At 49.5% G+C, this 24672-nt stretch overlaps 1 protein-coding gene across 1 annotated transcript in view; it reads left to right on the top strand.

Annotated features, from left to right (window-relative positions):
* The first annotated feature begins 14115 nt into the window (after positions 1–14115).
* Kcnk5 (potassium two pore domain channel subfamily K member 5) overlaps positions 14116–24672 on the top strand; it is a 43554-nt gene continuing 32997 nt past the window's right edge. The window contains exon 1 of the mRNA XM_005083569.4: positions 14116–14647. Within this exon, the coding sequence (XP_005083626.1) occupies positions 14462–14647 (186 nt within the window). The 5' untranslated portion in view covers positions 14116–14461. The remainder of the gene's footprint in view (positions 14648–24672) is intronic.

The raw sequence follows: 24672 nt of genomic DNA, 5'->3' as shown, positions 1-24672 counted from the left end.
GTGCGCAGGCACATGAGTGCCAAGTGGCGAAGACGGCTCAGGGAGTGAAGCCACTTGCCACACAAGCCTGATGACCTGAGGTTCCTTCCCTAGAACCTACGTAAGGGTGGAAGGAGAGAACAAATTCTATGGAGCTGTCTTCTGAGCTCTGCAGCACGCACACACGCACGCACAAACACACTAAGTAAAATAAAAATTTTTTAAAGCCGCGGCTCTGATGTGGAGGTACATGGCGCTGGGGGGACTGACAGAGACTGAGGGAGTGGGAGTCATGTAAAGGACTGGCCTTGAGGTCACAGGCTGAATTTAGGTCTGGGAGACAGAATGAACACATTTTATCATCCTTAGAGTCTTTTAAATCCAACCACGGTACTGCCAAGGGTGAGGGCGTGCACCACGGCCAATTCAGCACTCAGGATGCTAAACCCGCAGGGAGATGGGTTCAAAGCCAGCCTGGTCCTCATAGTGAGACCCTGTTCAACAAGTCAAGCTTGAATCAGGTTTGGGGAGCACCTGCCCTGTAATCCCAGGCCTGGGGATGTGGAAACAAGGGGGTCAGAATTTCAATGTCTTTTGGGCTTGCTGATCAGCCAATCTAATTAAACTGAACTCCACGGTCAATACGAGAACCTGACTCGAAAAATAAGGCTCATGTCTTTAATCCAGGACACGCTGGTGGCATGTGTCACCAGCGACCAGCTAAGGGAAGGATTTTTAAAGACAAAACCCACAAGAAACCCTAGCTTTGCTTAGATTAGGTAGTTAAGGTGACCTCAAAGTAATCCTTGACTGTCTGTATAAGCCGGTGACAGAAGCCAAAAAGCAGTTAGTCATAGTGTAACAAGTAGATAGTCACAGCTGAACATTTTTGGGTGTGGATCACTGAGTCAGGGTTACTGGGAACTTATCTTCCAGAGACTGGAGTCAGAGTCAAACCGCTAGTGGGTACCAAGATGGATGCCTGGTATAAAATGGAGTTTCTTTAGCCATCACACATGTGTGTGCACAGAGGAAAGGAGGAAGGGAGGGAGGGAGGAAGGAAGGGAAGGAGGGAGGGGGGAAAGGAGGGGGAAGGGAGGGGGAAGGAAGAAAGAAGCAAGCTGGATTGCTTTGCTTGCATTTGTGTAAAGACTGTACCCTGAGGTACAGTTTGACTGGCTTCTCTGTATCTCTTGGGACTCCATCCATTGCTGGATTTAGAGATTTGATCAGATTCAAGTTCTAGTATTGGAAAATTTCCTTTGGAGTGGTGTTGGATATTTCTCTTGGGTACATGTAAAGTCTACTTGTCCCTCTTCCAGAAACCACTCACTGCCACCTCAGGGACATCGGGCTACATGGCCTTCTGGTCCTAGGAGGAGAAGAGAGGTCAAAGCTCAAGTAGGGTTGAGAGACACTGGCTTCACTACTCATCCCTGGGGAACCTGCTGGTCTTATAAGGGCCTTGGTGGCCCCAGGTCCTTTGTTGTGATCCTCAAGGCTGATCATTTTCTCCTCTAGCTGGGAGCCTCCCTTGTAAGCGCTGGCAAAAAAAGCTGCTTCTGCTTGGAGGCTTTCACGTGTCCTAGGACTCCAAGGCCAAAGTCCTGTGCATGCCAAGTTCTGTTTATTGCCCGGCTTCTTCATGGATATTGGCAAAGGAGGCAGAAATTCCAGAAATCTCAATTCCTCCTTCCTCTTGGCACCCCTTCATTCTCCTCCCTACCCCACCCTCTTCTCAACCAGTTCTGGGGCCTTTGCCCATTTGGTAGACAAGTGGCCGATTGTCTCTGGGATCTTCATATCCCGGAGGTGGGGGGGGGGATGCCCTAGGGTCAGAGGAGACTGCCACGGGCTGTGAAAGTGGAACTCAATGAAGCTTGCCGGGTGCTGGTATAGCCAGGGACCAGCAGGGCAGGAGAGGCAGGCTGAGGGAGAGGTCCAGGTATGAACAGAGAGTTCTGCAGAGCGGGAGAGGCACTTGACCATTGTCGCTAACCTCCAGAAGGTTCTGAACCACAGCACGAAGCCAGGGCTCACAGAGAACACGAAGGCCCCAAAGCAGGGAAAACTACAGTCTTCCCAGCAGCCTCTAATCGGCCCTTGTCTCATGCCTTCCTTCCGGTTTAAGTTAGTTTTCCTATGTGCTCCCCACCTGGCAGCCTGGTGAGACCTACAGATTTCCCCTGGCAGCATGGTTTTAAAGACATAAAATAAAATACACTGGTATTAGAAAGGCCACCGATCACGTCAAGGTATAACTAACGATCAAGAGTTTCCAGTCTGCACGGAGGAATGTAGCTCAGTTGGTAGAGTGCTTGCCCAGTGTGCAGGAAGCACTCGCTGGGTTTGATTCCCAACATTGCATAAACCAGGCAAACCTCTTGGTGCACGCCCATAATCCCAGAACTCAAGTGGAGGCTGCAGAGTTGCAAGTTTAGGGTTATCCCCAGCTACATAGTGAGGCTAGCCTGGGATACATGAAACCCTGGCTCAAAATTTTTAAGAGTTTAAGTAAGGTTCCGTTGGTAAAGCACTTGTCTAGCACAGGCAAAGTGTGGGCTTAAAAGACGAGCACTGACAACACAAGACATTCTCCTACATATTTTATGTCTGAGGTCTTAAAGGAGACAAGATAAAACCAGCCTCAGCAAGGTGCAATGTGAAAACTGCTTCTGAAAAGTTGTCCTCTACTGGGTGTGGTTCTACATGGTTTTAATCCCAGCAGTGGAGTGCCGATCTTTGTGAGTCTGAGGGCAGCCTGGTCTATACGTGAGAGCCTGTCTCAATACAATAAAAATAAAAACGTATTTCTCTGACTGCCACACTTGCCCTATGGTATGTGTGCATCACATACATGCAAAATAAAGTTTAAAAATTGAAATATATGATGCACTATACACGGTTGCTCTAAAGACCAGTTGTTCCTACAGGTCATATCCCTGTCCTCAGCACCCCTGTCCTCATAGGTGGCTGCCAGCAAAGAGACGGAGGGACCGGCAGGAACAGGCCATCTTCGAAAGGGATGGTCCGCGTTACAGAAGAAGCTGCTCACAACAGGGCAGGAAGCCAAGGGAGATATTCCCGAGAGCTGCGGTCCTGCCTCACACTGAACGTGGGGGGGAGTACGGGGGGAGGGCGGGGCGGGGGGGGCGGGGGCCATGTTAAGGGACACAGGACAGGAGGCCTTCAGGGAGTAGAGAGGCCACAGGAAAGGGCAGTAGGGACGGTGGGCAATCCTTGGCATGAGAAAGAGCCAAGGACTTCGTGCTCACCACAGACATCTTGAGTTTTCTCTTTCTAAATCCTAGTTTCTTAATTGGTAAAAGAGACTCACAGTCCCTCGTGGTATCAGTGTCTCCATTAAATGAGATGCTATTAGTAGTGAACAAAATGTTTAATGTCTCATCTTGTGTCATATTTACTAAATATCTAGCTAGAGCGAACCTCTTAAAAGTAACTTATTGGCGCTGGAGAGGTGGTTCAGTGGTTAGGAACCCTCTTGAGGGCTGGAGTTTGGTTGCTAGCGCTAAGGCAGCTCACAACTGCCCTTAACTCTAACTCCAAGGGATCTGGTGTCCTCTTCCTTCCAGCCTCCAAGGGCACCCATGCTTGTGTGGCATGTATATACAAACATGTATGTCGTACCTGCTGAGCAGCCTGCATCCACGAATGTAGCAAGGTGGTTGGGATAGATGACACAGAGACCGGTAGGCTGCTTTAAGAAAACTTTATGCTTCCCAAGTCAGCTTAGGAGGAGACTCCCAAGAAAAAAACGCTTCCCTTTTTAAGGACTTCTGCCATCCATCTACATACAATTCTTCCCAGACTTCTCACCCTCCTGGCTGGTGGTTTAATCTCCGGCCCCAGAATCCCAGAATCGGGGAGGGAGAAACCGCAGGGAGCAGGAAGAAGCATCTAGCCTTAGGGGGGATCAAAGTCATGGTGTTTCAGTGAGGAGCCCTTATCTGAGCCCTATCAAGAGCTTTATAGCACTGAATTGTTTTCAGTAAACATTATCTCGCAGTTGCCTGCTCCCAGGCCAAAGGGGAAGTGGGTTTCTGTTCAAGGTCTGATGTCCCCACACATGTACATAAAAATAAAAGATAAAATAAACCTTAATTAAAAAATAAACCTTATAATAGGAACGGATGAGTTTGTGTTCATTCAAATTTACCCTGGTATTCACCCTTCTCTCCATTGTCCTCTTCTTCCATACTGGAGGAGGGTGTCCCACCCCTGTCCCTGCCAAAGGTCTCTACAGATTCTTCCATTAGTCAGTCTTGTGAGGACTCAGGGAAAAGAGGAGCCTTGTGAGGACTCAGGGAAAAGAGGAGTCGTGTGGACTTCGGAAACCATGCAGAGTTCTCACGAGTGTGCTCCCAGGTACATTTTCCTGGCCAGAGAAGTAGCCACAGGTTCATAAAAACTCATCTAAGCAAACAAAGCACAGACATAAAACTTGTCATGTCTTGTTGTGTCCTTTTCCGGGTTTGAAAAGAGGTCTTAGGGGGAAGGCAGAGCTTAATGCAAAGAAATGACACCCAAATGGTGGGATTCAGGAATCAGTGGCCCCTGGGGAGAAAGGCTTTGGGTTGGGGGCTCCAGTCACGCCCTGTGATGATGGTACAGGAACAGCTTCATGTTCCTTTGAACTGTCAGACTGGAGGGGCCAATCTCATAACTGAGCTGCTTTTTCCTGTCAATGGAAACAGTAGGTGAAATTCTGCTATTTTTTGTTTTAAGGGAAAGACTTTAAGGGACCGGAAGATAGTTCAATGGATAAAGTGACTGATGTGTAAGGTTGAGGATCAGGGTTCAAACCCCTAGAACCCCCACAAAAGTGGCAGTGGGCACAGTAGTCAACCTGTGATCACAGCTCTTGGTGGGCAGAGATGGGATTCTGGGGCTAAACTGGCTAGCCAGCTGGACTCACCAAACTGGCAAGCTCTGGGTTCAGCAAGAGACCTAGCTTCAATAAACAACTGAGGAAGAAACCAGTGTCCATCCCTGACCTCCACACCCACACGCATACACGTGTGCCCGCATGTGTGCCCGCACACACACACACACGTGTGCCCGCATGTGCCCGCACGTGTGTGAAAGTGCTCCTGTATAGACATGCACACCACAATACACACACATGAAAAAGAGTCACAGGGGGAGGGGGGCTTTAAAATGACAGTGGAGACCTCGGTGAAGTCTTCAAACATGATTCCGGGCTGGTGCTTGGGTCTCTTTTAGCCTGTAATAGCGTGACTGCCTCTCAGAGCAAAGGGCATGTAGCTTTGCTGTTAAGAGCAGCTGAAACCCCGCCAAGGCAATGCTTACTTCATTTAATCACTGCCCCTTAGCCACATTGTTCTCCTCAATGCCCGACTGATTCTTGCAACTTCTAATGCCTTACATAGAATTAGAAATGTCTATTACTCCCGGACTTGAAAAACTGCGGTTATTAAGCAGGAATGTAGAAGGTGGACACCCTTGTCTTGTTGCTGATTTTATCCATTTGAGGTTTCCTCCTTTCAGCATGATGCTGGCTGTGGGCTTGTTTCATATTGCCTTTTTCCTGTTGACATGTGTCTCCCTAGATTCTTCAGGACTTTATCGTGAATGGATGTCAGATCTTGTCGAAGGCCTTTTCCGCATCTCGTGAAAGTATCATGTGGTTCCTGTCTTTGAGTATGTTTGTGTGGTGAATTACATTTACTGATTTACATACATTAAATCATCTCTGTAGCTCTCTGATGAAGCCAGATTGATCATAATAGACAGTCTTTTTAACGTGCTCTTGAATCAGTTTGCAAGCACTGTATTCAGAACATTTGCTTCATAGTGAGACTGGCCAATAATCTATCTTCCTTCCTTCCTTCCTTCTTTCTTTGGTTGGATCTTTGTCTAGTTTTGGTATCAGGATAATACTGGCTTCATAAAAAGATTTTTGAAGTCCTCCTTCCTTTTCTTTTCTTTCTTTCTTTCTTTCTTTCTTTTTTTTTTTTTTTTTTTGAGACAGGGTTTCTCTGTAGCTTTGGAGGCTGTCCTGGAACTAGCTCTTGTAGACCAGGCTGGCCTCGAACTCACAGAGATCCGCCTGCCTCTGCCTCCAGAGTGCTGGGATTAAAGGCGTGCGCCACCAATGCCCGGCTCCCTCCTTCCTTTTCTATATTATGAAATAGTTTGAGGAATATTGGTGTTAGTTGTTCAAACATTTTTTTAATTTTATGTGTGTGGATGTTTTGTGGTTGCATAGATATATGTCTATGCAACATGTGCATTTAGTGTCCTCAAAGGTTGGAAGAGGGCATTGGGTCCCTTAGAACTGGAGTTTCAGATGGTTGTGAGCCATCATATAGGTGCCAGGATTCAAACCCAGGTCCATTGGAAGAGCAATCAATGCTCTTCACTACAGAGCCATCTCTCTAGCCCCAAGTTCTTCTGTGAAGGTCTTCGGATTCCATAGCACACACATGGGCTGGGGAGATGGCTTAGTGGCTACAGAGCCTGCTGTCCAAACAAGACCCCAGTTCACATCACCAGGCTCTCTATAAAGCCCTGGGCATGCTGGCATGTGACTGTTATCATGGCGCAGGGTAGGACAGGGTGTGGGAGGAGCCTCAGGAGCCCGCTGACCTACTAGTCTGACCGACATGGTGAAGTGCAATGGGAGACCCTCGTCTCAGAAACTGAGGCAGAGAAAGAGAAAGACACTACGTGTTGACCTCTGGCCTCCATGTAAACACATGTGTATATTCATGAACATGAACACAAGCATACAACACACACACACACCAGAAAAGCTTGTCTGTGTTTTGTGATGCACAAGAGCTTTAGATCTTTAGAATTTTACCATATTGTAAAGGAACTTTATTCTCACTCATTCATCACGTGACAGTTTCTGCTTTCTTTCTTCCCAGCCCCAGGCAACTACTATTCAGCTCGATTACAACAAAACAAAACAAAACAAAAAACAACCCCTAAACAACAACAACAACAAACTTGATCTGAATGGAATTGTGCAGATTTGTTTTTGGACCGTCTTATTTCATTTGATATAGAGCTATCAGGGTTCAAATGCCAGAATCGCCTTTTCTTGAAAAGCTGCGGAATATTCCATTATTTGTGCGTAGCATTTTGTTGCTACTTATGTTGTTTGTTGATGTTGCTGTTGGAGACAAGATTTCCCTGTGGAGTCAAACTTGCCATCCTCCTGCCTCAGCATTCCCAGTGGTGACGTTATAGGAGCGCATCCCTCGTGCGGGTGCTATTTTGCTTTGTTTGTCTTTGAGGCAGGGTCTTGGTGGCTCAGGTCATGTGGGAACTCCTCCCCCAGACGCAGGTGACCTCAGCCTGTGCTCTGCGTCTGCTTCTTGTGTGCCTGCCTCTCTGTCCTCGTCTTCTCTTTTTTTACAGACAACAGCAGCTACACCACAGCTTTATAGCTATTCGTGAGTTTCCTTCTGGTAAACTAAAACTGAACGGGAAAAAAAACTGTCTACTCAACAAAGGGGGAGGGTTTGGGGACTTGAATATTTAGCTCCTCCCCCCCAAGGGCTTTAAATATCCATGAGAAATAGAGCAAGTTCATCAGTGATAATTTACAATGTAAGTGGTTTCACATGGCATTGACATGGCCCCACTACAGCAAGAATGAAAGTAGAATCCAGAGCAACAGGGCTGTGGTTCTCCTTGTCTGTTTGAGGTGTGGTCTCTTTCTGGCCCAGCTGGCCTGAACTCTCTATGTAGCCCAGGCTAGCTTAAACTCTACAACTCTCCTACTTCAGCTGAGCATCTTTTCTAGTTTGCTTTTGCTTTTGCTTTCTTTCTTTTTCTTTTCTTTTCTTTCTTTTTCTTTTCTTTTCTTTTTTTTTTTTTTTTTTTTGGTTTTTATGAGACAGGGTTTCTCTGTATTGTTTTGGAGGCTGTCAGTCCAGCCCGGCCTCGAACTCACAGAGATCCGCCTGCCTCTGCCTCCTGAGTGCTGGGATTAGAGGTGTTTGCCACCACCGCGCGGCTGTTTTTGCTTTCTGTGATAAACCACTGACCAAAACCACCCAGGGGAGGAAAGGGTTTATTCCATCTTAAAGCGAATAGTCCATCACGAAGGGAAGTCCGGGCAAGGACCTGGGGCAGGACTGACGCAGAGCCGTGGAGGGGCACTGCTTACTGGTTTGCACTGCTCACCGGTTTGCACTGCTCACCGGTTTGCACTGCTCACCGGTTTGCACTGCTCACCGGTTTGCACTGCTCACCGGTTTGCTTCTCATGGCTTGCCCAGCCTGCTTTCTTTTTATTTTTCACTGTCCTGGTTTTTTCGAGACAGGGTTTCTTTGTGTAGCCCTGGCTGTCCTGGAACTCGATCTGTAGACCAGGCTGGCCCCAAACCGGACCTCTGCCTCCTGAGTGCTGGGATTAAAGGTGTGTGACATCACTTTCCTGGCCTCAGCCTGCTTTCTTATATAGCCCTGGACCACTTGCCCAGGGGTGATATCATACATTAGTAGTCTGGGTCCTACATCAGGCCAGTCTGATGGAGGCGTTTTCTCTGTAGAGGTTCCTCTTCCCAGATTAATCTAGTTTGCTTCAAGTTGACAAAAAAACAAATAAACTAGTGAACAGACTATACCATCACAGGGTGGATTTTTTTCTTTTTGAAGGAGCAATTGTTGTTTCTTACATTTTATTTGTTGTGGAGTGTGGGTTTGTGTGCCATGGTCTGCTCTTCTCACCATGTGGGGCCTGGGGATTGAATTTAAGTTGTCAGCCTCCGCAGCAGCTACATTCATCTGCTGGGCCGTCCTTCTGTGTTCTGTTTGTTATTTTAGGAGATGAGGTTCTGGTGACCTTAAAAAAAAGTAAGCGTGTTACTGAACCGCTTTATGATTTTCAGGGCTTTTTCTATATCTCTTTTGGTGACTTGCTCTTCAGAGGGAAGTTAGTAGACACAGCAATATTCTTAAATAGAAATAGGTGGTCAGACCTGCTGGTTCTTTCACTTGACGACAGCATAGAAGCAGCAAGTGTTTAGTAGAATCTATATTTCCAATTTAGGTCTACGGTCCTTTCCCCTGTCCTGACTTGCACGGCTCTCTATCAACACTGAGTCCCTGTGGGAAACCACAGACACATCCCACTGTATTCTGGTACTCTGCAGGCTAGGGGCTGTAAATGCACTCTTAGATGTCTTCAGGCCATAGTGGGCTCCCCGCAGTGGCTGTGGTAAGTGAAGGGGAATCTGAAGAACAGTAATAAAAGGATTATCAAGGGCCGGGCCTTGGTGGCACATACCTTTAATCCCAGCACTCGGGAGGCAGAGGCAGGCGGATCTCTGTGAGTTCAAGACCAGCCTGGTCTACAGAGCGAGTTCCAGGACAGATTCCAAAAGAATACAGAGAAACCCTGTCTCAAAAAACAAAACAACAAAAACAAACAAAGATTATCAAGTGTTTGTTTTATTAAGAGGATAATCTAGTTGCCTAATTGCAATGAAGAAGAAACAAAACTGGGTGTGTGCCGGGCGTTGGTGGCGCACGCCTTTAATCCCAGCACTCGGGAGGCAGAGGCAGGCGGATCTCTGTGAGTTCGAGACCAGCCTGGACTACCAAGCGAGTTCCAGGACAACCTCCAAAGCCACAGAGAAACCCTGTCTCAAAAAAAAACCAAAAAAAAAAAAAAAAAAACTGGGTGTGAATACTTCTGCGGCCAGAGCCTGCCATGACCTTAGGCTGCACAACTGTTCACTCTGCCAATTTCTCCAAGAGGGACTCAGGCATATCCTGTGGTCAGAATTGCTGTCAGCCAAACTCCATCCTCAAACCCCACTTGCCTTTTAGGAGGTAGTACTCCTAATGATTAGTACAATAGGGCCAGCAAGAGGGCTCAGTGGATAAAGGTGCTTGCTGCCAAGCCTGAGCATCTGAGATCCGTTTCTGGGATCCACATGGTAGAAGACAGAACCAACTCCCACAAGCTGTCTTTTGAACTCTTCATAAGTTCATGATGGAGAAAGAAACTCCATTTTGTGTGAGTCATCCATCTTGGTACCTAATAGCTGTTTAACTCTGAGTCACGTTTCTAAAAGATAAGTTCCTGCAACTCTGATTCCTTGACAACCACCCAGAAATGTAGAGCTGTGACCATCTGCTTGTTATGATATGACTAACTACTGATTTTGGCTTTTGTAACCCGCTTATGCAGATCAAGGTCTCCTTGTGTTTTTTGCCTGCAGAAACCCTTCCCTGACTCCTCATCTGGCTTAGAGTCTGTACTCATGCTGGCAGTTTTAATAAAATTGGCTAATTATAATCTAATTGAATATGGAGGTCCTTTCCTGGGGGTGATGAACTCTGTAACAAGTATGGGAGTATACACATGATTGCATGGATACATACAAATATATATAAGTAAATAAAATGTAATGAAACTTAAATAAACATGTAAAAATATGTATCTACCTCCTAGTACAGACTTTTCTCTTTTCCATCCTTGACTCATTTTATTTAGACATGTTGGTATTGACAAAAGCCCCTACTGGGTGCCCCGCTGTTTAGAGAATAGGCACAGCTCATACTAGCAGTGTCCATGCAGCTGTGTCTACTCCTGGTCTCCTGGAGAAAGCATGATCCAAACCCGAGACCAGACAGAGGGGAGAGAGAGAAAGAATACATTCACACGGAAAGGAGACAGTGTGAGAGGCACGGAAGAGAGAGCTAAGAAAAGGGGCGTGGGGAGACACAGACAGGTGAGGGCCGGAGCCACAGAGGAGGATGGACAGACAGCACCCTGGACACAGGGAAAGACAGAAAGAAGAAAGTAACAGGAGATGGAGACACAGGGAGGAGGCAAAGAGAAACTAAAAATGAAAACGTTTTGAATAATGGAGCTGGAGAAATAGTTCTGGGTTGGAGAGGCGCTTGCTGGGCAAGCATGAGGCCCCAGCTTCAACCCCCAGGACCCGTGTCTAAAGGAGAAGCAGAGGGTGGTCGTGTGCTTGAAAAGCCCGTGCTGGGAAGTCGAGAGGGGCGCTCTCGGGGGCTCTAGGCCAGCTTCAGGTCCGTGGGAGACTATCTCCAAAAGGGAAACTGGGGGTTGGAGAGGCGGCTCAGAGTCCAGAGTGCCTGCTGCTCTTCCAGAAGGCCCGAGCTCAGTCCCTGGCACCCACACGGAGTGCTCCAGGGGGTCCAGTGCCTTTTGTGGTCTCTGGGGGCTCCTGCATGCACATGGTGCACATAAATTCACAAAAGCCCACAATGACATATACGTAAATAATATAAAAAGCTGGAGAGTACCTAAGGAGTGACACTTGAGGCTGACCTCTGACCTCCAAGCATGTATGGGCCCTCTGAGGGGGATGGGGACAGAGAGAGAGAGAGAGAGAGAGAGAGAGAGAGAGAGAGAGAGAGAGAGAGAGAGAGTTGAATAAAGATCGACTCGGTATATGCTGCAGTGTTTTTGTGAGGCAGTGAAGCGGAAATAAGGAGAGAGAGGCCCCCTTTCCTTCCCAGGAAGAGAGTACAACTGCCTCGGCAGATAGAAATTGTAGAGAATTTTCTGGAGGGTCAGGTGACTTCTCCACCTATGCTTACCACAAGCTGGTTGAAGTGCTCACGCCCTATGCAGCCCCTGACTTTATCACAAAGAGGGTGAGCCCCAGCCATGGGGAGTCTGGGCACACTCGGGACAGATATCTGATCTCCATATTCACTTGAGGGTTGGAGAGTGAGCCCGTGAGATTGGGGGTCAGACTACACCAGCCATGTTGAAGGGATAAGTGTTAGAAAAGGATAGAGAAGAGAAACCTGCTTAGGGTAGGACAGGGCACGGGTGCTGCTGAGGCGTGTGTCCTCTGAAGAAGGGTCACCCTAAGACATGGTCCAGGGTTAGCCTTGGCTGGAAGTACCCCGAGGGAACAGGACTGTAGGTCTCTGGGATCCAAAATTATGAAGTCTGGGTTTTCTTTGGATTGATTTATTTAATTTATTTGATGTGGTGTGTGTGTGTGAGAGAGAGAGAGAGAGAGAGAGAGAGAGAGAGAGAGAGAGAGAGAGAGAGAGAGAGAGAGAGAGAGAGAGAGAGAGAGAGCCCACAGAAGTCAGAAGAAAACATTGGATCTCTTGGAACTGGAGTGACAGGGCTGTTAGCGCTGTGAGTGGCAGTTCATGTGCTGGAAACAGAGCCTGGATCCTCTGCAATAGAAGTAAGTCTCTTAACTGTTAGCTCACCTCTCCTGCCCCGGAAACCTGGGTTTTCTCTGTTTCCTGCTTAGTCTTCTCCCTGCAGGGCATGCTCAGAATCTACAAACAAGATCTACAAACAATGATTCAAGGCCAGGAAGGTGGCCACATCTTTCATGCCAGCACTTGGGAGGCAGGGTCTGGTGGATCTTTGTGAGTCCAAGTCTAACTTGGTCTACATAGTGAGTCCCAGGACAGCCAGAGCTACATAATGTGACCCTGTCTTCAAGAAAACAAAAGTCAACGATTGATCTGCAGTGTTGATTCAGGGCTGGTCCTTCAGCTCCAGCAAGGTTTGGAGATCCACAGATAACCTTCTTAAAATTCTTGCCTGTGAAGATTAATCACCTGTCTCCCACAGAAAGAAAAGGCCCTGGGGAGATGCTAGGGAGTTTGGCCTCTGTTGTACCTGCCTCCACAGAGCCTGAGGTGGGGGACAGTCTGTGGTTCCAGTACCTCCAACCTGTGACTTGCCCTAGTGCAGCCTTCACAAATTTCTTCAAGGGCCTCCTCGTCTTTCCCGGGAAGTGAATCTAGGGGCAGACCCTGAGTATGACATACAAAAACACGCAGTCTGCCCAGGGTTTGCTGGCTCAGAAAAGCAAGCAAGTGACAAATAACCCGGACGTGTTTTTTTTTTTTTTTTTTTGGTTTTACGAGACAGGGTTTCTCTGTATTGTTTTGGAGGCTGTCGGTCCAGCCTGGCCTTGAACTCACAGAGATCCGCCTGCCTCTGCCTCCCGAGTGCTGGGATTAAAGGCGTGGGCCACCAACGCCCGGCCAGACGCGTTTTTTGACCTATGTACTCACACCTTCCGTAGTCATGTGTTTATTCCTGAGACAAGGTTTCACTGTGTAGCCCTGAGTGGTCTGGAACTCTATGTAGACCAGGCTGGCCAAGAACTCATAAAGATCTGCCTGGCTCTGCCTCCTGAGTGCTGGAATTAAAGCTGAGAGCCGCTGGGCGTTGGTGGCGCACGCCTTTAATCCCAGCACTCAGGAGGCAGAGGCAGGTGGGTTTTTGTGAGTTCGAGACCAGCCTGGCCTACAAGAGCGAGTTCCAGGACAGTCTCCAAAGCCACAGAGAAACCCTGTCTCAAAAAACCAAAAATAAATAAATAAGTAAATAATAAAAAATTGAGCGCCACCATGACTGGCCTTGTTTATTTTTGAGCCAGGGTCTCACTATGTAGCTTTAGTCGGGACTAAAAGGTACGCACCACCTCCACACCTGGCCCTAGTGTTTCCTACTAGTGACAGATTTTTGGAGAGACGCATCATTGAGCAGAAAGCATTTCCAGCCTCTCCAGTTGATAGTCCTGCTGTGGTCGGGAGTCCGGGAAGTGGTGTTATAATTTTAAGTAGGTTTGGGAATAAGGAAGAGGACCTTGCGGCGTGGGTGTGGCTGCCGGCTGCCTCTGTCTGACGCCGAGAGAACACAGACGACCTGGATGGGTTCTTCGCCCGTTTGTAGTTGGGTTTAGAGTTAATCCTAACTCAAATCGAATTCCCTTACTCCGGGCTGGTAGGTAATTGTGTGAGACCCAGGAATAGGCGAGGAACCTAAGCTCTCTGGGAAGAAACATCTGGACATGAGAGTAACAGGAGCAATGTGTTTCTGACCTCAGCAGTAAGGTGCACGGCCGTTTTAGCTAATTACGTCAATTGCTAATACACAACTGGAGTCCTGTAGACCGCAAATCCCGCGGCAGTGCTGGGGCGCGGAGGCCTGGACGAGCCACTACTCAGCCTAGCCCTGGACACAGGCAGGCGCCTGGAGCCTGGAGGTGCCTGAGGCAGGGACTTCAGGCGCGCGATGGGCGGGGTCAGGGGCGGGTCCTGCTCTGGACCACACCCACTTCAGAGTCTGGCGCGGGCGGGCTGAGCGCTGCTTAAAGAGCGGTGCGGTGGCGCGCCCGGCGTAGTGTCGCGCGCGCAGGGCAGCACACGTGTCTCCCGGTGTGGCTCCTGAGTTCCACCCTACCCTCCAGGGTCGAGAGACTGGGGGTGGCCCCGGACCCCTTTTGGTGTGCGCTCACCCTGGCCTGCGTGAGCGTGACCCACGCAGTTCCCTCCGCTCCCGGAGCCAACTTGGCCAAGCAACTGTCCCGGGAGCGGCGCGCGGGGGGTACCGGGCACTGCGCATGCGGAGCTCCAAATTCAAACAGCTGTGCCCAGGTCTGCAGTACCGGTGGACCCAGAGCCGCTGGATCTAGGGGACGCTTTCTCCGGGAGGTGGCCACTGAAGAGCCATGGTGGACCGGGGTCCCTTACTCACCTCGGCCATCATTTTCTACCTGGCCATCGGGGCGGCGATCTTCGAAGTGCTGGAGGAGCCGCACTGGAAGGAGGCCAAGAAAAACTACTATACACAGAAACTGCATCTGCTCAAGGAGTTCCCGTGCCTGAGCCAGGAGGGCCTGGACAAGATCCTACAGGTGAGCCGGGGGTCGCCCGAGTCCCTCGCGTGCACCTGAGGTGTTGGGGCTACGGCGATGTTTTAGGGGAGACCCCTCCCTCCTACAACGCCCGATGACACCCCTCCAAGCCAACCAGAGGTCCCAGGGTGTTGGGGAGGAAGTTCCTCATCAGGTGTCAGGTTGGAACGATCTCTCTCTCTCGTCCAAAGACAAGGGGGTTCCCCACGCGCGCAGACTCGGTCACAACCCAGTTCGTTCCGAGAACATTGGGGGTTGACTCCAGGGCGAACTGGGCCCCGCGGTGGCGCAGTGTGGGTGTGCGGGTGCCTCCCTCTTTGGAGGGAGATTGTGGGGCGGATAAAGGCGTTTATCTTTCCTTGGAGACGCTCCCGGAGTACGGGAGCGGAGCCGGGTGCCACCCCTCGCGTCTCCTCCTCCTGCTTCTGGGCCGTTGCCGCGCCTGCTCGACCTTTCTTAAGAACTTGAATATAGTAGTAGTTTTTCTTGAGAGCCCCCCAGGGCTCCGCGGGTCGCTGCTGTCAAGAGTGGGGCAGGGGGCTTGGAAGGGTCCCGAGTGCCCCCGGAGGAAGGTCTGAGGTTGGAATGCTGGGAACGCTCCCGGGCTTCCGGGAAGTCTTATCAGGCTGAGACATCCCTCAGACTCGGAGTTAAGACTTTGCCAAAGTAGCAGGTTGCACAAACGAACACCCCAAACCAGGTAGTCCCTTTTCGGGGAGGGAGGAGAGTGTGGGTGAAGGGAAGTTTCCTCGGTGTTGGCTTGTGGAGTCTCTTATCTGAGAATGCACACGCCCACTGCACGGCATTGACCTCACCGTGGTAAACTTGACGGATCATCTCAACTGGAACCTTGTGCCAACTTGGGGTGAGAGGTCCCCCGGTACCTGTTTCTTTGAGGGCTCAGCCCCAACCATCTATCCCTGTGCCGATGGCCTCCTATCAATAATAGCAGGATTAGATTGGAGCTGGGATAGATTGGCCGAGCTATTATAGATCTGATCTGGTACGGTTAATGGACATCGCCTCCTCCGTTCTTTCCACGAATCTCTCACTCTCTGGGGTCATTTTCCTGTTTTTTCAAATGGGAACAAACCATCTTCATCTTGTCCTACCTACCCTGGACTGCTCCTGCTGTAATGGTAAACTTTTGAGAAAACCTGAACATATCTTAGTGGCACTCACCTCCTATGTTGTCTCCAGTTTGCAGATGGACATTCACTGAGATAAGACGTGTAATTTAGGTGCCTAAGGGACCACGGGCTATGTAGAGAATTGTCCTCAGGAAGTCTTCCAGACGGAATACACTACCAGGTGGGGTAGAGTAGAGTCACCCGTCCCCTGTGCAGTTTCTGGGAGTTTCTAAAGGTGCACGGTTGGTCTAGCTCCTCTTCCAAGGGGTTCTGGAAAGATCCCAGTACCCCCTGCTAGGTGCCTGCTGTGTCTGGGTGTGCTGAAGGAAGGTGGTCAGTTGATGGTTTCCCTGGAGGAAACAATATCTCTGGAGGGGAGTTCTTGCGGTTCGCCCCAGGGCTTCGTTTGGGGGGGCCAGGGGAGGATGGTGGTGCTAAGTGTCCCTCTCCCTGCTGCTCCTCTGCCGTGGCAGGGGAAGCAAGGAAAGAATTCAAGGCTAAATGTGGGAAAATAAACTTCAAAACACAAGAGGGAAAGGGGGTGGGGGCGGGCAGGGGTTACGCAGCCGAGTGCATCTGGTGGTGGTAGCTTTACAAGCTAGGCGGCTTCCGTAGGGTTTTGAGAAAACAAAACGCCTTTATTTTGAGGTTGCTTGTCTGTCAGTGGTACCTCCACCCCCAAAGTGGACAGGTAAAAGGTCAGAAAAAAGGATTTGAGCAACATCAGACCAGTGTGATTTGGAGGAAATTCTAGATACTTTGCTTGAATGAACAAGGACAGCCCTGTCATCCTCCCCCCCCCCAAAAAAAAGCCTTGCCAACCCGAGCTGGGCAAATTCCCTCCTTTCAAAGGAAAAACCCAAGAAATGAAAAAGGACAAATGAAAGCATTTGCCAGCCTCAGCTTAATCTGCAAAAATCTGCCTCTCTCGGCTTTCTGATCTGTGACTTGGGGCGCTGCCTCAGGCCTCAGGAAATTGGTTTAAGGAAAAAACTGAAAACTCAAAAATCTTCCCATCTGGCCGCCTATGGCAGCTTGGGTATTTTCCACCTGAGGTACTAGGTTTTAGCCGGTCTGAGCTGCCCTGGTCGTCACAAAGCAGCCCCTTAGTTGAAAATTCCTGGGGTGGGAGCGGGAGGTAGCCGTGCTTGGGTGGGGTGGGGTTTACTGCTGCAGACTGGGCTACCTAGGGGAAGGCACAGAAAGACAGGGGGAAGTCTAGGGAGACGCTGTCAGGCCCCCCGCTCGCTCATACTGTGCCAGCACACCAGCCTGGGACCATGACTGCCCTCCTTACCTTCCTCCTTTCTGAATTCTCAAGTGATAACTGCTCCTCATTACTGTTGCAGTTTTTTTTAAGGCAGGCTCTCAGACTGGCCTAGAACTCGCTGTGTAGCTGAGGATGACCTTGACCAGGCCTCCTGCCGTCACTGGTGCTATACCTCCTGCTGTGAATGTAGGCGCTGGGGGAGAGCCCAGGACGTTTTTGTACCCAGACAAGCATTCTTCGCCGCACTCCAGTACATCTTGGGCTCTGATTTTAGTTTTTTTTTAAACAAATCTTACTTATTTATTGATTGGTTGATTGCTTGATTGATTGGTTGACTGATTGAGACAGGGTCTTACTGTGTAGCTCTGTCTTGTTCATTATGTAGACCAGGTTGGCCTTGAACTCAGAGATCCGTTTGCCTCTGCCTCACAAGTGCTAGGATTATTGTGTGCCAGTATGCTCATCTGATTTTATTTAATTTTTTATTTTTTACTTTTGGGTTTTTGTTTTTAGAGATAAGGTTTCTCTGTGTAGCCCTGGCTGTTCTTGAAGTCACTCTGTAGACAAGGCTGGCCTTGAACTCACAGATCCTCCCGCCTCTGCCTTACCTGCCTTATGAGTGCTGGGACTAAAGGCATGGGCCGTCGCGGCCCAGCTAGTTTTTGAGATAGTCATGGTATGTAGTCCAAGTTGCCCTTGAATGCATAATCATTCTGCCCGATCCCCTGCGGAGGCTGAGATTATAAGCATATGCCTTCATGTTTGGCATCGCCAGATTTTTGGTGGCTGGCTTTCCTCGCTGTTGTCAAGTATATTTCTTTTCCCTTCTTTCTTTTTTACTCAGCAAGGGACACTAGCATTGGTAGTGCATCCTACTGTGTGGAACACTGTGGTTAAAGTTATCCTCATTCTACGGGAACACATAAGATGATATTGATTGCCTCCTGGCGTGGCCATTCCTCATCAAACAGTTAACTTACCTGAGCCTCGATTTCCTCATGTGCAAAATGAGCAGTTTGGTGAGAGTCCGGGAAGGAGGCGTCAATAGAAGCGGGCAGGCTCTTGCCACCGCTGCTAACATTTATTGAGTTTTATGGAGCACTCCCCGAGGAAGGCACCCTGCCAAGGACTTTACCTGCTTGCTTCGGGTACATTAAGAAAGATAAGGCGGCTGACACCCTTGGCCACAAGGACAAGAACTTCAGCCTGTCTCCAGGCCGTATCCACCTTTGCCAGCCCACCACAGGAGTGTTGCTTTCTCTAAGTGAGCTGAGTTAATTGGTTCAGCTTGACTTTGGACAGCTGGGAAATTCTATTTTTTGTTTCCTCTGGAACAGGCATTGGCACGCAGGCTTCTCCGGTGTGGCTGCCTGGCTGACCCGGCACTGTCTGCGTCACTGAAATTATGCTCTGGTTCGCCATTCACTCCTTCGCACGGCTGTATTTTGGAAGCCCCTCTTCCTTCTCCCTCCCCCAAAGTAGAGGACCGAGTTGAAGTGTGGCAGACTGACAGCCCGTGAAACAAACTGTTCCGCATCCCTACAGAGGAGCTCTCAAAGGCATCTTAACATGGAATCCAGGCTGGTCAGGGAGGGGTCTCAGGAAGTGAACTTAGGCCGGAGTGAAGAAAGAGCCCTAACTTTGGGATGTCCCCCTCTCCTAGCACAGAAGAGTCGCCAGGCTTCTTGGTGGGAATCGCATGTCCCCTGGGACTGGGATAGGATGACAGTTGGCCTTTTTCTGCTCTGGTACTCCAGACTGAGCCCTGGGTTTCCCTGGGCAGCTGGCATAACTGACCCACTGTGAAAAGTCCTGGATCCGGATGACCACTTTCCCACCTGGACTCCAAAATTTGCTTTTTGGTTTTTGCTTGTTATGGCATTTGAGATGGACCAAAAGGCCTCCCTCATGCTAGGCTGAACTACATCTCCAGTCCCTTTAAGCTTCATCATATTCTAGTGGTTTCCATGTATACCTCCTTTAATTTCTAAGCTCTTAAATCCTCCACACGTTCAACAGGAGTAATACACATCCCAGTCTCGGAATTGTGAACCATTACTAATACCTGTCCTCCCCCAAATTATAAAAAAAAAAACCTCTGGACTCTGTCATCATGACTTTTGTTTACAGTGAGGCATTGGAAGGCTTGGAGAAAAGGTTCTCTGAGCTCAGGGGAGCAGAGGGTTAATATATGAATACCCACTTTGTCTCAAGCCACGGGGCACACCGAGCCTTACAGCTCCCTTCGCCTGCCTTGCGTTTGAGTCTTGAGTTTGGAGACTTCCGTGTCTCCAGCTCAGCGTGAATTCTCAGTCAAGGGCTGCAGAGGCGGAAAGTGGGTTTCTCTGTATAGCCCTGGAACTCTGTAGACAAGGCTGGCTTTGAACTCACAGAGATTCAACTGCCTCTGCCTCCCAAGTGCCTGAATGCTGGGGTTAAAGGCGTGTGCCAGCATACCCAGTTTAAATTGAGTTTTTGAGAGGAAGAAGAAAGACAACCCTCCCTCCCTCCCTCCCTCCCTCCCTCCCTCCCTTCCTTCCTTCCTTCCTTCCTTTGAGACAAGTTTCTTCTTGTAGCCCTGGTTGTCCTGGAACTCATGCCTGGCAAGGCAACCCTTTCTAATGGCTTGTTTTCTCAAGTTACACAAGTTGAAGACTGGAAAAAGCAAACAAACAAAAGACCAGTACCCCAATTCCATAAGTCTGCTTGAGTTAACTGTACTGGCTAGAGTTTTAGCAGTTAAAATAAATTTTATTAAGCTGTGTTGAGTTGTGTGGAGCCTTTGGAGAAGCACTCCCAAGTAGAGATGGACAGGCTTTGAAGGGCTGAAAGTGGGTGGTGGAGGGTCCCGGGACGCGGCCTGGAGGAGGCGGTGATTGTCCTTCTTAGTATTTTCCTGGGGCTTTGCTCTATTTATAGGCTGGTGTTTAAGAGAAACGCTGCGCTTGGCTAGCCCTGACCTGGGGCCAAAGGCTTTCATAGTGAACTTGGCTGTTTGCTGTCAAATTGGGCTCAGCTCTGAACTTTGTGTAAGGTTTTGTTTTAGGAATGAAGGGACGTGCAAAGTTTTGGGGAGCAGAGGAGCCAGGCGTGTGTAAGAAGTGAGGTAGGTGACCACCAGGAAGCATGCAGATAGAGCTGTCTTTGCATTGTTGTGATTGTTCTGAGTCCGGTCCCCTGGGTTCGTCTGACCATCTCTGCTCCTGCCCTGCCTGCTCCCTGGCACCTAGAGTCAGGTGGAGGAGGTAGGTAGGCCATCAGAGGCCTCCCTCTGGATTACCACGAGCAGTGTGACCGAGGCGTCCAGTGGCCTCTGACGCCACATCAGAGCCTGCCCACATCAGAGCCTGCCCACATCAGAGCCTGCCCACGTTAGAGCTGCCCATAGTACTTTTTTGCTCAGAGCTGACCTCGATCACAGATGTCAGTGCTCCACCCGGGGTGCTTGGGATCAGAAGTGATTTGGTTTTCACAGATTTGAAGTGTCTGCAGCAACATGACCAGCTTGAGGACAGGGCCCAAGTCAAAACACAAAACCCTTTTGTTTTATGTGCAACCTGTACACACAGCCCGAGAGTGATTTTATGGACTGTAGTGCACCTGTGTTTTGATTCAACCTATGAGGTCGGGTATAGAATTTCCCGCTTGTGACATCACTTCTAGTACTCAAAAAGTTTTAAATTCAGATTTTCAGAGAGAGGTTAGCCAGCCTACTCAGGACTCTAACTCCCAGAAGTTCTGCCATGGAGGGTTCCATGCACAGACACAGTGACTTCTAAATGGTGTTGTAAAGCGTCAAAAAGACTTGTGCACGCACGCACACACACACACACACACACACACACACACACACACACACGCGCGCGCGCACACACACACACACACGCATGCACGCACACACGCACACGCTATGGCCATGTAACTGAGGTCAGAGGACAAGTTGGTCCTATTTGTCTACCTTGTGGGTCCCAGGGGTCAAACTCAGGTTGCCAGGCCCTCAGGAGATGCCATCCATCTCACTGGCCCAAGACTTCCTAGAACACTTGATGCTGGGGCTAGCTAGCACACAGGGAGGGCCTCTTGCACTAGGCACACACGACATGCCACTTAGCAGCTTTCTCAGTCCTGAATTTATTTTTTAATTATAAAAAACAAATATAGGTTCTGGAGAGATAGATGACTCAGCTGTTAAGAGCAAGTACTGTTCTTCTAGAGGACCTGAGTTCAGTTCCCAGCACTGGCATGGAGCTCACAACCACCTGTAACTCCAGTTGCAGAGAATCTGGTGATTTCTTCTAGCGTCCAAGGGTACCTGCACTCACATTCATGCAACCCCCCCATTAAAAATACTAACAGTAAATATTTAAAAAATCCAAACGTCAGACATAATATTGTCACCACTTTTTATGTATCCTTCAATGATAATAACTAGCTTCATGCTGTTGCGATTCAGATCTGTGTTCATAGCCTTTCTTTTTGTAGAACTGAAACTTCCTATTTATCAAAAATGTATCTCTTCACCTTTCCAACCAGCCACTGGTAGCCACCATTATGCTTTCTGTTTCTATGAATTTGCTGCCCTCAAAGATGTTGGGTAGGTTGAATTATGTGTGTGGTGTTTGTCTTTTGGTGTGTAACATGGCACAGCCATTAGAAAACAGTGTGGAAGTTCTTTAAACAGTTAAAAATAGCCCTGCCGTATAATGTGCCCTGGCATACGCTACGCAAATGCACCGTCACCGAGCCACATCCCAACTGTCAACTGAAGGTCTCATTTTATTGTTGCGTGTGTGAGAGAGAGTGTGTGTGTGTACAGGTGTTTTAACTGCATGTATATCTGCGCATCATGTGTGAGAATGGTGAATGAGGAAGCCGGAAGAGGGCCTTGGATCCCTGGGAACTGGAGTTAACAGATCGTTGTGAGATGCGTCTGGCTGCTGGGAACTGAATCCTGGTCTTTGGGGAGAGCAGTCAGTGCTCTCAACTGATGAGCCGTCTCTCCAGCCCCTCAACTGAGTCTCTTAAAGAGCTGGATGAGAGGCAGTGGGAGAGGGGCAGTGGGTCCTCCCCTTCCGCAGCCCCCAGAGAGGTGTCATTTTGCATGACGGTGCTTGGGCTGCAGCCACAGGCCAGGGAGGTGAGGGTCAGATGACAGAGCCTTGTGAGTTTAGCCAAGGAATTTGAACTCCATCAAATGTTTGCTGTTTTCAAGGAGGGGAGTGGATAACGTTACAGAGAGTTCTCTCCCTCACAGCCATTTACAACTTGCAAACAGTGGAATATTCTGACCGAAATTAAATTTCCGTAGACTGAGCCATGCACCTCACAAGTGCTCTGATAAGGACGCCTCCTCCTTCCTCTCCACTTCTGGTGAAATGGAGTGTGGCTTTTCCCAGAAGGCCACACTTCAGCCCCCGTCTTCACCCCAGACTCTGACTGTGGCGCCTCTTTCCCTGCCGTGGCCCTGTCCCCGTGGAGGTCCAGGTCTGGGGTAGTCTACCCAGACACTCCACTCCAGTTTGACGTTCCTCAGTGGTGGAAGAGGTTGGAATACTTAGCTCTGCATGGCTTCTTAGCCTGTAGGCTTTTATGAGGCTTAAGCCCAGGCCATCAGAGACCCTATGGGACAGAGAGGGGGCCTTCTCTTGCTGGTCAGCATTTCTGTGCAGGGAACCTCACTGGAGGGTCTTTGAGCCTTGAGCTCAGTCTTGCTGGGGAGAGGAGGTTGGACTGGGGTGGCGAAGTGAGGGGAATTGCCGCGGAAGTGCTGAGTGATGGGTAGCAGATGGTGGAGGGTGGAGGGGAGGACAGGCTTGCGGGCCTTGGAGTTTCCAGTTCCCATGTCCAGAAGCCTGTGGAGGAACCCCAGCCTCTGTCCTCAGGGAAAGCCTGGACTGCAGGAAGAACAAGGAACCGCTAGGAGGTTGGTGTTGGTGAGTGACCTGGAGTATCTGGTAGAGCACCATGGACACATGGGTTTTTATTCTCCGACTCAAGGAGGGAAGAGCGCTGAGTGAGCATGGCTAACAGGCCTTTGAGTGTTCTGTGAGCTTCTACGTCTGTGCCAGGCAGGAGTCACTGCTGTTTCCTTTGCCCGAATGGACGCAGCACAGTCAAGGGCTGTGGTTCTCTCTCTTGTCCACTAAGCCTTGGTCTTGCCACGCATGGTGGAGCACAGGTGGGGCAGGGAGGAGACGGTTACTAAGAATTTCCTTGGCTCTGAGCTGGAGAATCACTGGCTGGCAGAGTCTCATTGAGTCTTTGGCCTGTGGCTTTCTTCAGCAGAGTAGATCACTGAGATGGTCTCCGTTGTCACCTCGCCTGGTTTTAGAACCACCATGGAAATGTACCTCTGGGAATGTATGTCTGAGAGAGTGTTTCTAGAAAGGCCTAAAGTCAGCATCATCACCCTGGGGCCCAGACTGATGAAAAAGTGAGCTGGACCCCAGCGTTCATCTCTGGTTCCGACAGAGGACAAATCAGCTGCCATATCTTCCCTGCTGTACCCTCAAACTGAGCTAAAGTGGGGCCCTTTAGAAATTACTTCTGTTTGTATGTGGGCTCAATATTTTATATGTGTGCGTGCTCTGTGTGTACAGAATGTGTGCCACATGACTGCCTGGTGCCCACAGAAGTCAGAAGACAGCTTCCAGGGCCTCTAGCACTGTAGTCATGGATGACTGAGCCACCGCGTCGGTGCTTGGAACTGAAGCAGGTCCTCTGCGAAAGCAACAGGTGCTCTTAGCCACTGAGCCATTGCCCCTGGCCTGGTCCTTCTTTTTTAAAGTTGTTTTGTTGGTCAAGCAGTGAGAAAGGTAAATCGGTACAGGAACTGGGGTAGTTTCTGTGATAAGCCTGACCACATGATCTGAAGGTCTTTGGAACTGGTGCACATGGGGGTGTCACAGCATGCTTTCTGAAGCAGCATTGATGGGCCACCCTGGTAGAGTGTGGCAGGCCAGAATGCCCATGCCTTCCCCTGCCATGATGAACTACATGCTCTTGACCCGTGAGAGCCAGAATATAACCTTCTTCCTTAAGAAGATGTCAGGTATTTGATGACAACAACAAGAAGAGTAACCAAGACAACCACAGAGGCTGTAGTGTGTCTGAGGCCTGGCAATTGGGAGGACGAGGAAGACTGACACCCAGCCCTCAGACGTGGAACCGTTTGTCTGTACATTCTGTTGTGTCTGTAGTGGAAGAAACAAGGAGGAAGGCTGAGATGGGAAAAGGCAACATATGCCTGGGTCTTCAGAACTTTTGGGGCTAAGCATCCAGGCAATTGATGGGTGTGATTGTGAGCAAGTTGTCTCCTCCTTGAGATGGGACAGTAGTACTCAATTGTCCTCATGCTCAGCCGCTGTGTCAGGGTGCTTAAACCATACAACAGGTGACCTACATGCCAGCTGCTCACCCTGCCCCCTTTCTCTGCCCCCACCCCTTCCCCACAGGCCTCATCATGCATTAATCTGGAGGTTGGTGGCAAGGAGGGTGATGAAACCCATCAGGTCCATCCTTTTTGGGTCAACCACCAATCTTCCATTCCTTCCAAATGAACCCACGATTCCCTGCACGGTGGGTATAATCAACGCTTGAAAATATGACTTCTCCCTTCCAGGCTC

The sequence above is a fragment of the Mesocricetus auratus genome, unplaced genomic scaffold (genome assembly GCF_017639785.1).
Source record: "Mesocricetus auratus isolate SY011 unplaced genomic scaffold, BCM_Maur_2.0 Super-Scaffold_100053, whole genome shotgun sequence".
NCBI classification, from domain to species: domain Eukaryota; kingdom Metazoa; phylum Chordata; class Mammalia; order Rodentia; family Cricetidae; genus Mesocricetus; species Mesocricetus auratus.
This window is presented reverse-complemented; position numbering and strand designations above follow the sequence as displayed.